The sequence below is a fragment of the Phalacrocorax carbo genome, chromosome 2, assembly GCF_963921805.1.
Source record: "Phalacrocorax carbo chromosome 2, bPhaCar2.1, whole genome shotgun sequence".
In the NCBI taxonomy this organism is placed as follows: Eukaryota; Metazoa; Chordata; class Aves; order Suliformes; family Phalacrocoracidae; genus Phalacrocorax; species Phalacrocorax carbo.
The window spans coordinates 15,586,553-15,601,254 of record NC_087514.1 but is presented as its reverse complement, the minus strand read 5'-3'; the positions used below and the strand labels follow the sequence as shown (position 1 = coordinate 15,601,254).

The window sequence follows — 14,702 nt, the reverse complement described above, 5'->3', positions numbered from 1 at the left end:
ATCCCAAGTCCACCACTGTCTTTACACTTTACCTTTTTATACTCTCTTTGAAGTGGAATGAAACCTGTTCTGCTGCATGCATGAACCTCTGGAAATACTAAGGAACCAGGCTAGGTTTGTCTCCATTACCCAAATGCACTCTGTGTTTTCTACTCTTGAGAAATAAACACATTAATAAGTTTGGTCCATCAAACAATAAATAATTTGTGTGCACAAACAGATTTGATTCACAACAGCCCAATGGTGCATGCTACCAAAGCCGCAAGCTGCCTGCTGTAAATGCAATGCATTCTCCAACTATAGGAAAGCAAAGGGATACAGCTGCTGAAGGATGATGTGAAATTAAAGAGGGAATGAAACGTGTGATCTTATTTAATCACACCTGGTGCTTCAATTTTTCAATAACAGCGCCCTGCTAGACTGTGTCAAATCGGTTCTACAAAAAAAAAAAAAATTATGGATGGAAAATGAATTAACTCTTTCATCCCTGCTGTTAATATGCTATACCAGTCAGAAACTTCTTTAGCAGTGGCTGTTAAGAATTCTTTTTCCTCAGATGAAAGGGACTCGGCACCTGGCTAAATGGAGCTCAGTGGATGATAGTGCTTCTGTGCCAGGGGGTGAACGTGTGCCCTCCACGCTGACAGAAGCACAAGTCTTGAGTGTGTCTCTAAGCTACTATTATACACAAGAAATCTTCCTGGTCAGAATCAACTTTAAGGACTGAAGTGCCACACTGGGACCAGTCACTTCTATTCGTTTCCTTATGTGGGTGGCACATATGCGCAGAGAGAGAGACAGAGGAAGTAGGACAGCTGGGGACAGCACAATGCGAAAGGGCAGAAGGCAGCTCTTCCCTTGCCTTGGACGCTCTGCTCAGCACAGATTTCCTGTAAGAAGAAAAGTTATCCCCGCAATTACCAGGTTTCTGTTTTCTTTTGGGCATTCCTTTTTTGAAGATTTTTGTTTGTTTAAGTCTTATTTTGTAGTTTGGGTTTATATTAAACGTCAAACAGTTTGATTCTGCAGGCATTGCGTTGTGCGATTACTATGTCCCACTGGCTAGTCAGACACTGTTTCTCAGTGTGCCCTATATACTAATAAATCACTTGTAATAATAGACAGCAAGGTGCTCTATCTAATGTAAAAAATGGTAATTGTGGTCAAATGTTTCATTCTTCAGGGAAAAGGAAAAAAACCAATCCTTCTACATGATTTTACTCAGCAGCAGAAAATAAAAAGCCAAGGTATAATTAGTTTAACATAACCATCTTTATATTAAATTCATAGAGAAGAAAATGAAACATGAAAAATAACTAGCAGGCTCCCATTCTGGTCTCCTCATTGAATTAATGTCACCAGTACAGCAGTGGATAAAGAAAGATATACAAGGCTACTGTCTGGATGAGCTGTGTGTTTGGAGAGTAGCTCATTTTTAGAGGTGAGAAATTGCTTTATGCAAGTGTTACCTACTTAAGAAATTGGTATTTATTAGGACAATATTGTCTCAAGAGATGTCTAGTTTTTACAGTATGGATTCAGCCAATTTACTGAAAAACTAAGGCTTTAAAGCAAATACCTCAGAACAGTTTTAAGAACACCTTTGTCTCTTCATCATTACTTGTATAACTCACACTCAAAGAGATTATCACACCAAGGAGCATTTTTTTTAATAAATAAAAAGGCATTGTAAAAGACCTCCATAAGTAGAATATGCTAACACTGCAACATAAGGGATTAATTTAAACTAGGGTTATTTAAAATGCTGAATATAATCACAGTTCAAAATAACAAAAAGGAACCCTTGGTTTAAATCAGTTTTATTCTTGTTTTGCATTTTTAGTTTGTATTTTCCTTTGTTGGATGAAACCATAGATTGAACCGGACTTCAGAAAGATCACCTAGTCTACCCCTCCACTTGAGGCAAAGAAAAACATCCTCACAGGTGACTCTTACCTATTCCTCGCACCTACAACCTTCCTCTACTTTCATTCCCCCAGATACTCCACTCTAAGATGCTTACACCAAGTTTCTAATTGCCAGACTAAACCTCCTTAGGAGCAAACTGAACTAATTACTTCCCTTTTATCTTTGGGTATGTAGAGAGGGCATGGGTAAACACCACTATGATTTTATGTTACAAATCTTTTAACATACCTGAAAGACTGTGTCTCTTTCCAACTTTGTCCTTGCATTCTGGACCTAACTTGTTCAATAAATATTTCCTCATTGGTCTTTTCTAAATCTCTGCTCTCTCCCACAGCTCTCTTCCTCACTTTCTCTAGTTTGTCTGTATTGTTTCATGGTGTGAAGTCAGCTCAGAACACTAGTCCAGCAGAGCAACAGAGAGCCGACAGAAGGACTTAAGGATATCCTATGGCTTACATGCAAGACTCCCACTTCCACTGAAGTCTGCTCTCTTCCCCATTTTCTCTCCCAGCCATATCACTGTGCTGACTCACGTTCAGCTTGTGATAACCCAACACCACATGCTCTCTCACAGTACAGTTACTTACTCAGATATCCCTTGTCTCTACACATACACTTGTTTTCCCTTCCTCACTGCAGGCCTTACATTTGCTTAATTCCCATCTTACTCATTTTAACCATTTCTGCATTTCATCAAGACCACTTTGGACTCTAAACCTCCCCTCCACAATATCCAAATCCTACTGGTGCTTACAGTCCCTCACACGCTGCACTCCCCAATCCATCGTCCAAGACAGTAATGAAAACCACGAGCAGCTCGCGACCTGGGGCAGAATCTAACAGCACTGCACTTCAGGCTGCCTCCCCATCTGCCAAGCAAACAACAACTATTGCTTGAACACAGTACTTCAACCAGTTTGTCACCTGCCTCACTTTAATTTCACCTAGATGATTTTTTCCCTGTTTACTTGTAAGAAGGCTACGTGGCTTTCAGTGACACTGCCAAAAGCCTTACTAAAGGCACACCTACTACTTCTATCTGCTACACCTCTTAATTCATTTCAGAAAGGCAATTAGAGAGGCTTGACACATTTTTTCCTTAACAAATCCACACTGGCTGTTTTTCTATCAGCTTATTATCCTCTAGGTGTTTATAAATTGATTAATAATTTTCTGGAGCATTTCACCATGTATCAAAGTTAAACTGACAGGTTTCCTCATTTTAGTATTTAAGTTTGCCCTTCCTCATCCTCCACAAGTTCTTAAAGATAAAAGCTAAAGTTCAGGGATGGTCTCATCTGACTCCCAGGTACTCAGGGGGCAATTTCAAGAGACCCCAATGACTCAACTGCATCCAGCTTCCCTCCCTACATTTCACCTTTGTCCCCCATTCCAGCTTTTGTTCTTTTACCTCTATTTAAGTTAACTGTTCCAAGCACCTGTCACCATCAATCTGTTTGGGAAAACTGAATTGAAGAAAGAATGGTGTTTATCCTCCTCTTTGTGGCCAGCTTTCCCCTCCTTGTCCACACTAAGAGAACTCTAGTTTCCTTCATCGTTCCCTTATTTCTATAGTCTTGAAAAACATGAATTTTAATACCCCCAATAGTTGCAACTCAGTAAACTAGGGTGTTTGTGCTACTCTTTAAATTTTCCCCTTAGCAATGCATTGTCCTGTTCCCATTAGTTGTAGTATTCCTGATTTTCAAGTAATTGCAGAGGGCCTGAAGTACTTGTGATATTTTGTATCTTCCTCCTTCAATGTGACAGTCTCCTGCCGTGTCTGTAGTACCTTGTCTTCCAAAAAAACTGTCAGTTGCCTTGAACTTTCTTTTCCCTCCCTTCCCAGCCCTTACCTATCCATTCCAAAGTTCAAAGAAACCAACTCTTTTAAAGTCCTTTGACATTATTCAGCTGCTTTTACTCATTCCTTCCTCTTCTTCAGATCAGAAACTCTTCTGTGATAATTTTCACTCACATTGCCTTCTGTCTTCAAATTCTCAAACACTTCCTACTGATGACTCAGAATAAACCATAAAGTAAATTTCTTCACTAATTTCCTTTGCCCTCAGAAACAAAAGTAACCCTTTTTAGATTTTAACTCTTATTAGACAGCCTAGACAAGATGCACTTGGCCAAGGGTAGGCATCTACTCAGCTTCTCACTTCAGAGATCATAATCTCCCAGAGAGAGAATCAACTTACACCACAGTAGATGCCTAAAGCAAATCACACAAAATGTCCCAAACAAAGCCAGCCCTTTCCCTACCTGATGTGCTCCAGCCCCTAACCGCCTTGGTGACCTATCCAATGTCTCACTCCAGTCTGTCAGTGTCTTGTACTGAGCACAAAACTGCACAGCCTGTTCAAGATGTCATCTCCTTGGTGCCAAACGGAAGGGAATGATCAGTTCCCTTGACCTGCTGGCTACACTGTTGCTTGTACAGCCCGGTATGTTGTCCTCCTTCACAGCAAGGGCACACTGCTTGTTTGTATTCAAACTTGTTTACCAAGACCCTGAGGTATTTTTCAGCAAAGTCCTCCCTGGCCAGTCAGCCCTCAGCCTGTACTGGTGCAGGGGGTTATTCCACCCCAGATGCAGGACTCTATTTATGTTTGCTGAACTTTTAAGGTCTCTGTTAGCCCACTTCTCCAGTCTGTCCAATTCCCTCTGAGTGATAGTGCTGCCCTCCAGCACATCAAGCACCCTCCCAATTTAGCAGCATCCCACTAACTTGCTGAGGGTGCACCCTGTCTCATCATCACGGCCCCTAACAAAGGTATTTGGACAGTGTTGGCTCCTGTATCAATCCATTAGGGATGCCACTAGATTCTCTATTCACCTGCCTACTTATGCAGTCTGTAAGTCAGCTATTTGGCTATGAGGACATTGTGGGAGACCATGTCAAAGGCCTTTCTAAAGTCAAGGTATAAAGCATGCATTACTCCCCCCTTGTCCACACCGCCTGTTATCTCAACACAGAAGGCAATCAGCCTGTTTTGCACTTAGTAAATCCAGGCTGGCTCCTCCCAGCTACCTCCTTGCCCTTCGTGTTCCTGGACCTCTAAACCAGAAAAGATTACTTGCTCTTCTCTGTCTTCCATACAACTGCTTTCTATTAAAATTTCTTTATACTACTTGTCCTAAGCTTGTGGGCAGCAGACTCCAGATGTAATAGTGATCTTGTCACCATGTTGATCTAAATCTAAATATAGCATGTATCAGTCATAGACCCATGGAATCATAGAATAGTTTGGTTTGGAAGGGACCTTTAAAGCTCATCTAGTCCAACTCCCCTGCAGTGAGCAGGGACATCTTCAACTAGATCAGGTTGCTCAGAGCCCCATCCAAACTGGCCTCACATCTTCCCAGGGATGGTGCATCTACCACCTCTCTGGGCAACCTGGGCCGGTGATTCACCACCCTCACTGTAAAAAATGTCTTCCTTATATCCAGTCTAAATTTACCCTCTCTTAGTTTAAAGCCATTACCCCTTGTCCTATCGCAACAGGCCCTGCTAAAACGTTTGTCCCCATCTTTCTTACAAGCCCCCTTTAAGTACTGAAAGGCTGCAATAACGTCCCCCCACAGCCTTCCCTTCTCCAGGCTGAACAACCCCAACTCTCTCAGCCTGTCCTCACAGGAGAGGTGCTCCATTCCCCTTATCATTTTTGTGTTCCAACTCTGGACCCACTTCAATAGACCCATGTCTCTCCTGTGCTGAGGGCTCTAGAGCTGGACGCAGCACCGCAGGTGGGGTCTCACAAAAGCAGAATAGACAGGGAGAATCACCTCCCTCGCCCTGCTGGCCATGCTGTTTTTGATGCAGCCCAGGATATGGTTGGCTTTCTGGGCTGCGAGTGCACACTGCCAGGTCATATTGAGCTTCTCATCAACCAACACTCCGAAGTCCCTCTCCACGTGGCTGCTCTCCTCATTGGCTCCTCTATCACTTGGAGAAGGTGTTTATCATCAATACATTCCAGGACCCTCCTAGATTGCTTATGCCCTGCTGTGTTGTCCCTCCAACAGGTATCAGGGTGGTTGAAGTCCCCCATGAGGACCAGGGCTTGTGAACGTGTGGCTGCTACTGTCTGCCTATAGAGGGCCTCATCCACTTGGTCTTCCTGGTGAGGTGGCCTGTAGCAGACCCCCAGGAAGGGACCTACAACAATCATCAAGTGCAATGCCTGTCCAGTTCAGGGCTGACCAAGTCAGAGCATGTTATTAAGGGCATTGTCCAAAGGCCTTTTAAACACTGACAGGGTTGGGGTATTGACCACCTCTCTAGGAAGCCTGTTCCAGTGTTTGACCACCCTCTTGGTAAAGAAATGCTTCCTAATGTCCCGTCTAAACCTCCCTGGAGCAGCTTTGAACCATCCCCATGTGTCCTATCACTGGATACCAGGCAGAAGAGATCAGCACCTCCCTCTCCACTTCCCCTCCTCAGGAAGCTGTAGAGAGCAATGAGGTTGCCCCTCAGCCTCCTTTTCTCCAAACCAGACAAACCCAAAGTCCGTAGCCGCTCCTCACAGGACACGCCTTCCAGCCCTACCACCAGCTTTGTTGCCCTCCTCTGGATGCGTTCAGGGACCTTCATGTCCTTCTTAAATTGTGGGGCCCAGAACTGGGCACAGTATTCAAGGTGAGGCCGCCCCAATGCCAAATACAGCTGGATAATCACCTCTTTTGACCGGCTGGTTATACTGTGTTTGACACACCCCAGGATGTGGTTTGCCCTCTTGGCTGCCAGGACACACTGCTCGCTCCTATTAAGCCTCCTGTGGACCAGCACCCCAGATCCCTTTCTGCAGGGCTGCTCTCCAGCCACTCCTCTCCCAGTTTATACTTGTGCCCAGCATTACTCCATCCTAGGTACAAAATCCAGCATTTGGGCTTGTGAAATTTCATCCCGTTAATCACAGCCCAATGCTCCATCTATCTAGATCCTTCTGCAAGGCCTCTCGTCCCTCAAGAGAGTCAACAGCACCTCCCAGTTTGGTATCATCAGCAAACTTGCTAATGGTGCATTCAACTCCTGCATCCAGATTGTTGGTAAATATATTGAACAGAATTAGTGGTAGAGTTGAACCCTGAGGAACACTAATGGTGACCTGTTGCCAGGTGGACGTAGCCCCATTCACTGCAATGTTTTCAGCCCTGCCATTCAGCCAGTTCTTCACCCAGCGCACCATGAACCCACTCATCCCACAGCTGGACAACTCCTCCAGAAGGATGCTGTGAGCGATTTCATCCTTACATTCTCATTATACTTGGGCATGAGTAATGACTAGGGTTGAGTAGGATTTTTTTGGGGGGGATTCATGTTAAGTTCTAGTTGTAAAATAGATCTTAGTGTGTAAAAGTGAAATGCAATTAAAATGTTGAGGAACAGTATTTTCCAAATAAGCTACATTATCAAGGAAAAAAAATAAGCTTATCATTATACTTTTTAAGTAATCAGTCTCATTAAGCAAGGAAGCATTATCTTCACTTGATGAACTGAATGTCTTACCAAATTTCTCAAGGTATCAGAACTGGTAGATCTTACTCTCTACTGCACAGATTTTGTTTACAGATTAAAAGAGGAAAACAAGTTTTTCAGCTTTTTTTTTCTCCAAAGTGTTCCTTACTTTTGAATGAACTAGTCACTGAATTGAAACAGCTGAAAAAACATGAAAAAGATATTATCTCTGCACCTGCAGAAGTCAAAAAAGAGTTTAGCTCCTCAACAACAGGTGTGTAACCAGTGACTTTCACCAGTTCTGTTGCCTGACTTCCTTTGCATTTTAGCAGAAAATACGCAGTGCTATACATTGAAAAATATAATTTAAATAATTACAAGAACCTGTAAGATCTAACTTTACTATGCTGTCGGAAGTTCAAATAAATCCAACGTACTTTTCCTTTTAAAAGTAAATATGTAGCACAGTTTTACTTTAAAATCACATTAAATATTTCATACCCACTCCGCACTGCACAGTTTGCAACTGTTGGAAATACTGCAGTAAGTTAACACAATTTTTAGTTCTTTGATTTTTTTAAAAGGAAGGAAAAAAAACATGACAGAGAGCTTGCTGTGAAAAACGACGCAGAAGCACTTGCTGCCTCATCCCCCATAGAATCCAAGTGTGTGCTGGGGGGAAGAAACAGGAATGGGGTAGATGCGAATAAAATCAGCTTTTGATATTCAGAACCATGTTGCAGTAATTTTTGAGCAAACATGTTGCTGGCTTCAAAAAGCTTTTATTTCATGCTTTTTCAATTGTAACACAGGTTTTAAAATTTCAAGCTATTCAAGCTGTAACATGTACAAAACCTTGCTTCACTACTGCCAGTATAGTTCAACCTGGCCTCTTTGCACTGAGTTTGACATTTTTCCTATCTCAGACACAGCTCTGAACCAAAAAGCTGAAGATGCCAAACAATGCTTTTAAAGGTCACAGGATTGGTTTGCACTTACAGCAGTTTATTTGTCTCTGTCTTCCCTTAATTTTAAACGAAAATACCTCCTCATTTATACACAGGCTAAGTTGGATAGTAAAGAGAATAGTTCTGAATAGGAACTACAGGAATCTAAAACCCATACAACTGGGCATGGATGTATTTTATTTTCTGTTTGGCACATCTGTCAAGCACCTAGACCTGGTGTGCTGATAAAACAAGACAGCTTAAGGCAATAAACATGTCAGATACATCTGTTCTTCAGGATATTGAGAAGAACAGGAATTGCTCCCTGCGGTATTCTGTTCACTTGAGACCATTTTGGAGAGGTTTCCCTCTGCTGCTGACAGCAATTCGGCTCTACCAGCTTAAGCCGGTGGTTTTCCAACCTCATTTCCTGTGTTCCACCTGGGTACGTTGTAAACCCTTGGCTTCCTCCCTTCTCTCAGTGGTCTGAGAACTGGTGGCTGGACAGGGATGCAACTATATTGGAAAGGCTTTGGCAAAGTCAGGAAGCATAGCACAGAAAGCAAGAGCAAAGCCCATACCGAGTCCACCTAACCCAGGATCCTGGCTCCAGCTGTGGCTCTCAGCAGCCGCAGGTTCCCTGCTCTGCATCTCAGACCAGGTTTACACCCATTATGTCCTCCACTACTTTCGTAGCACTACAGTATCCCTTCTCGTAATATTCCCCTGCTACATCCAGAAACTTTCACTGTGAATATCCCTATGAGGACAGCCTTCATACCCCTCACAACACAAGTCAGTGGTCTAAGCAACTGAACAGACAACAGCTGCTCTGGTATACGCCATTCATTTGTCCAGCTCCCTGAAGCACAGCTGCAGCCAACGCTGAACTACAACACTAGCAGCTACCAAAGAGCCAACCACTGTACGGCTCCAAATAAGGACCATGCCAGTTGGAGCAGAACAAGCACAGAAAGAGTTGACAGTGCTGAGGTGTTCAGGACAGAAATCATCTTCCAGCTGTGTTTTAACAAAAACCATGTTTGAGCCACCTGCAGCCACATTCAAGGAGTTTGGCAGCCATTCAGGGGACATGCTACTTTCTCACAGGAAGGTAGCATTAAAGTGTTTTTTTTTTACAGGATATATACAACCCATTGATATTGGGCTGGCTATAGATCTTTAACTGAAGTAACACCCACTCATTTCTCACTTTTGACTGGCAGAAGAAAAGAGGGAAGGAGGTTCCCAGCCTAAATGAACACAGGAGACCCAGATAACAAGCACAGAGCTCAGCTGCTTTCTGGAGTGAGCAGCACTCAGTTTTGGCCATATGATGGCAGGAAACAAGAACGCAAAAGCTCCTTCGTACCATATACCGGTCACATATTCATATTATCCAACCCACCCGAAGAGCAAACATCCAAGAAGACAGAGCTCACTGGCAAGGATCATGCTTTGCTCAGCCCTGCCAGATTAGCCCCAATTTTCAGAGGTCTTTAACCTTGTTTCAACTTCCCCCTGAACGTTTCAATCTAAGGTTGTGCTGCTGGTGTTGAATTAGGGCTGTAACAGTTCTACTGAGAATTACCTGCTCTAGCTCAAAACCATGCTGACTCTAACTCTGAAGCAAGCCAGCCAAACATCTTGTCCTCTGATAAGCAGGCCTCCACATGCAGGTCACACAAGAGAGTAGGGCATAAATGTTATGAGAGGGGATGGAAAGGGGCCATAGACCAGAAACTGCAGCCTCTGCCATGCAATACCCGATGGGATGGTGCTGGTCTACAGATCACAGGTATGCATGTGTGGATGTGGCGCTTGGATGGGCACGTGAATATGTATAAATCAGCTTTGCCCTTCAGCTTATCATGCAGCACATACATAAACAAACAGCCAGCAAGGTGGGTCACAGAATGAAGAGGGGCTCTGGTGAAGCCCTGAAAAAAAAGGAGTGAAGATGAGGGGCAGATCATGGAAGTCTCACAATGCATGAGATAGGACAAAGCTGGGTCAGACCCACAATGTCTCATCCTTGCTAAGCACCAGAGACGAAGGAATAAGCACTATAGTTCAAGAAAGTAATGCATATTACAGTTACTTTAAAAGGCTGGCAAAAATTGTGAAGGAACAAAAGCAATCAGAGCTGAGGGTCTGATTACTGAAACCCAGAAATATCCCTCTGGAAAGCTGGCCATACTTGCTGCAAATCAGTTTCAACAGCCAATTTGAAGCTCTCACACCAGCATGCTGTGATATGTAAGTTAATAAGCACTCACTATTGACGGTTTGTGTGGCGGCTGTTTAATTTTTAATCATATCCTTACTTTACTGTTTACATTTTTATCCAATTAGAGTGTGTGCATGTGTGTGCATCTGTGTGACAGAGAGAACGTGGAAACCTGTTTATTTGGAAGTACAATGCCTTGTTTTCTAAATGAGGAGATACATGTGTCTCTTGCTTGGAATTCTTTCACACAGCCCTCTTATTTTTCAGGAGAATGCCATCTCAGGCTGCTGTCTTATGTTGCACCTTTCTGATGTTAGAAATGGGCACCACTGACCTCTCTCTGTAATAGTATACTTGAAGATTGGAATAGAATGTCATTAAAAAATCCAGCGCTAAGAAACAGGCAGTTTTACTGGCACTTTCCTGAACAGAAATCCCAGCATCCCTTTTCATCTGCAGATCAGATATTTAGGTAAGACCCTGGGACAGCGTCATCCTCCTCATCCCCATTTCAACCTTTCATTAGATTCTTATAGTCATAAAAACTAGATGCACTGAAAAGATGGAAGCTGGATCATTTATTTTTAAGCACTGACAATTTTTCATGGCAATCAACAATTAAGTTCTCAATTACAGAGGGAGAGTAAATAAACCAAAGAAGCACAGAGCTTCAAAGACAGCCTGGTGATGATGGAAGGATAGAGATTAGAACATCTCAGAGTCCAAGAGAGGAGGTAATCACAAATAAAATAGTATTATATTCTTATTACTACCTGACATGCTGGTTGGTGCAATGCCAGTGATTAAAAAAACAAAAATCAGAAAACAAAAGCCAGAAAGACACTCAGCAGAGGCATAATATGGTTGATATGGATCTTGGCAGAGCTCTCAGGAGGTGATCTGATGCCCGGCACAACTCCCTGTGCCTGCTCCTCCACACTCAGACTGCCTCCGGTCACAGGCTCAGCTGTACAGCAAATTAGGCAAGGCAGTAACAGGACTGCACACTCCTTAGACAGAGACTGCTCTCACTCCCAGCAGGCAGAGGCTGAAGGGAAAAGACAGGACCCTTTGTTTCCCCCACGTAGCATCTATTTCAAGGAGAGAGGATGGCAGGTACCCAAAGAGCTCCACAGCAAAGATGTAAACGGAGGTGCCTGACCAGGACTTGCAGCCTCCTCCTGCTGTGTTCATGGCTCGGCACCTAGATATACTCACACCCCACTGCAGCTGTATTCCCTGCATCCCTGAGAGCTATGCTGAAAAAACCCAACTGGCATCTACTTTGTTTTGCGCTCAGGAAGAGAAAAAAAGATGCAATTCTATCCCTCTTCAAATATAACACCTCCGATTTCACTTCTTTTTCTCTACAGTACAAGAAAGGTAAAGATAGGAAATCAAAATGTTCATAGAAAAAATAAACATCGAAAAGTTCCCATAAAAGGAAGCAACTAAAGGGCTGTAGCTACAGATGTCTTAACAGTGGCAAAACAGGTTGGATTAATGTGCTGAGGTAAAACACTAACAAATCAAGAGGAGTAAACTGCTTTTAGAGTAAACACTACAGGTTACAGCACCCCTTTTCAGAAGCCCATTGCGCTCTTTAGCCAAAGCACTGGGCAGTTATGTGCGCCTTCATGCAGGAACTGTTCCTAAAAACACTCGCTCCGGGGAATGTTTCTCCTGAGTACGCGCAGCTCTGCACTCCAGGAACTGGACTTCTGTGTTTAAAACAAAAGCCATCTGCATCAGCCAGGCAGCTCAAAAAGGCAGCTTCAGTTCTTGTTTTCTTCTTTGCCCCCAGGAGCAGGAACTTGCAGCAAGGAAGGAGGAGACTGTGTAATAAAAGGGAGACAGGAAGGTCTACAGTAGGCTCTGAGTCCTAAAGATAGCAATGAAACTAGCACGAAGGGAAGGAGGAAACCACCCTCCCACATAAGAGGAAACCCCAAAATAAAACCTTTTGGCAGATGGTAAAAGGCTTCAGCATTCAATAAAATGAACAAGCTGCATGAGAATGCAAGAGAGCTTTAAGGGAGACACAGAAACCAAACAAAAGACATATGAAGAAGCTTGGTTTTTCAGTCATTCTTCTGTGTTATTATTTCCAGTAATTTTTAATACATTTTACCAGCTCTTCTATTTAACTGAAACTATGCAGTTCATGGTTATTGAGAGACTGACACCTTCATTGCCTGTACTAACTAACTATATGAAAGGGAAGAAGTTTTCAGTAAGTTTTCTGAATTATTAAGCAAAAGCTGAGTTCTCAGTGAGCATGTCATCTGGGGGTCTCAGCCTGGTCCTGGCCTTCCTGTGTAAGACTGAACACAGCTCCACAGAGGCAACAGAGTCCCAATCATAGAATAGCAGCAATGTTTTAATATTTGTATCAGGCTCAACCACATCCAGATAAAGGAAGAACTCAGAAGACTACAATCAGTCTAACTGCAGTCATTAAAGCACTCGTGTCTGACAAAAGTTGCCAAAGCACAGGTAAGTTATAACCCTATCCCAAGAAAATACATAAAATGAGTCCTCGTCTGCTTTGACTAAAGGACCGTTTAAATTACAAGTAAGAAAACAATCCCAAAACCCCTTAACCCAGAACCTGTAACTCATGAATTTTAGTGGTTTTGGTTGGTGCTTTAATTCTACTACCAGTGAGCAGCAGCAAGCTCTGTTAAAAAAATGTTCACAGAAAGTAATAGAATATGAAAGACAATGTTACCAACTGTAGCAAAAAAAAAAAAAAAAAAAAAAGGCAAGTTAAGGGCATAGCACAACCAAACTTTGCTAACAGATACAGATAAAGACAATAAAATTAATATGCTAACGCAGTGGAAGATTGGTGGCAAACCAAAAGTGGGTAATGTCACTTGTTATATGCTTCATGCTGAGAAGGAAAAAATGGGAAAAGCTACTGCCTACTTTTCCTCTATTTAATTTTAGCTATCCCAAATTAGATGGCGAGTCCTCCAGCTGACAGAGGCAGGAACCTCCAGAGGGCAATGCTCTGCACCTATCATGGGCATCTGTTTTAGAAGGGCAGAGATTATTTCTGGAGGTGGCTGTCGTTCTTCATTGATCATTTAGGGAATGAGAGCAATGAGTTCAACCAGATACCTAACTTCTAGCTTTCTAATGTAAGATGCTTGCTAACGTAAGACACTTCAAGCTGCTCAAACCAAAAGACAGCATACTTGTTTTTACCTTTGATTATGCCATTTTAGTAAAGAACATGAATAAAAAGAGTAAGATAAAAGCAAGTTTTGTGGGTTTCATTTTCAACAGTGATTATGAAATTAGGATTGCAAATAACACAGGCATTGCACACCATCAAAAGGGATTTTGAGACCAAGTGAAAGATAGGCTTTATATAGTCAAGAAAAAAAGTTCTAAAGAGAATAAGATATCAAAAATGTATTTTTGATATAATAAAGTTGGCAAGGGATTGTATTTTTCAATTTTAGAAAGACCTATGTAGGGTCTTAGAACACTTATGTTTCTGTATTTGTGGTTTTAATTAAGTTACTAAAAAGATTTATGGATTTGATCCAAAGGTCAGCAAAGTCATTGGTACCCTTCATTGATTTGAATGGGCTTTATAGTCTCATGCTATAGAGGAAAAATGGGGTTGATCCTGTCCTCATTTTAACTAGTTTCACATTTCTCTGAAATCAATGGAGCATTACTCCTTCATTTGCCCTCACAGAATCAAGAGCAAAGTTGAAGTCTCAGACTTTCAAAGGGAGATAACTGGGATAAAACCAACCCATAGCTGGTGGTAGACATAAAATTACATTCTTCTTAGTAGAGTGGCTACTTTTGTTATTTGCTCACTACGCTAGAATTTATACGGAATGTGTGCTTGAAGAGTATGGATCAAGTTTTAAGTCAGCTAAAGACCTTCCAAAGACTCTAGCCAAATTAATTATAAGCAGCGGAAACTTAAAGAACACATTAGCTTTATGTGCTCCTAATTCCTAGAGACATCTTTGATAAAAGGATTCCTCTCTTCTGGTCCCAGCATCTGTTTACATTCCTCACCTAAATACCCTGGGTTCTGATTCATCTGGATCAAGAGAAAATACTGAAACAGTAAAACATATATTCTTACACCAGAATTATC

The 14,702-nt window shown here is 42.4% G+C and overlaps 1 protein-coding gene and 1 long non-coding RNA gene across 7 annotated transcripts in view; one reads left to right on the top strand and one right to left on the bottom strand.

The window, feature by feature from the left end:
• The window catches only part of SAMD12 (sterile alpha motif domain containing 12), a 177,465-nt gene that overhangs the window by 65,070 nt on the left and 97,693 nt on the right, over window positions 1-14,702 (bottom strand). The window contains exon 4 of one of the 6 annotated variants that reach the window (XM_064442196.1): window positions 11,025-12,405. The exons of 3 other annotated variants lie outside the window; for them this stretch is intronic. In XM_064442196.1, the coding sequence (XP_064298266.1) occupies window positions 12,332-12,405 (74 nt within the window). In that variant the 3' untranslated portion in view covers window positions 11,025-12,331. Of the gene's footprint in view, window positions 1-11,024; window positions 12,406-14,702 lie in introns of those variants that run through there. 2 more of the 6 variants (XM_064442192.1, XM_064442194.1) reach the window with 2 other exon arrangements.
• LOC135311859 (uncharacterized) lies at window positions 9,921-13,827 on the top strand. Its single transcript, XR_010371396.1, has 3 exons — window positions 9,921-10,138; window positions 10,838-11,042; window positions 12,967-13,827. It is a non-coding gene; the product is annotated as an uncharacterized LOC135311859 (long non-coding RNA).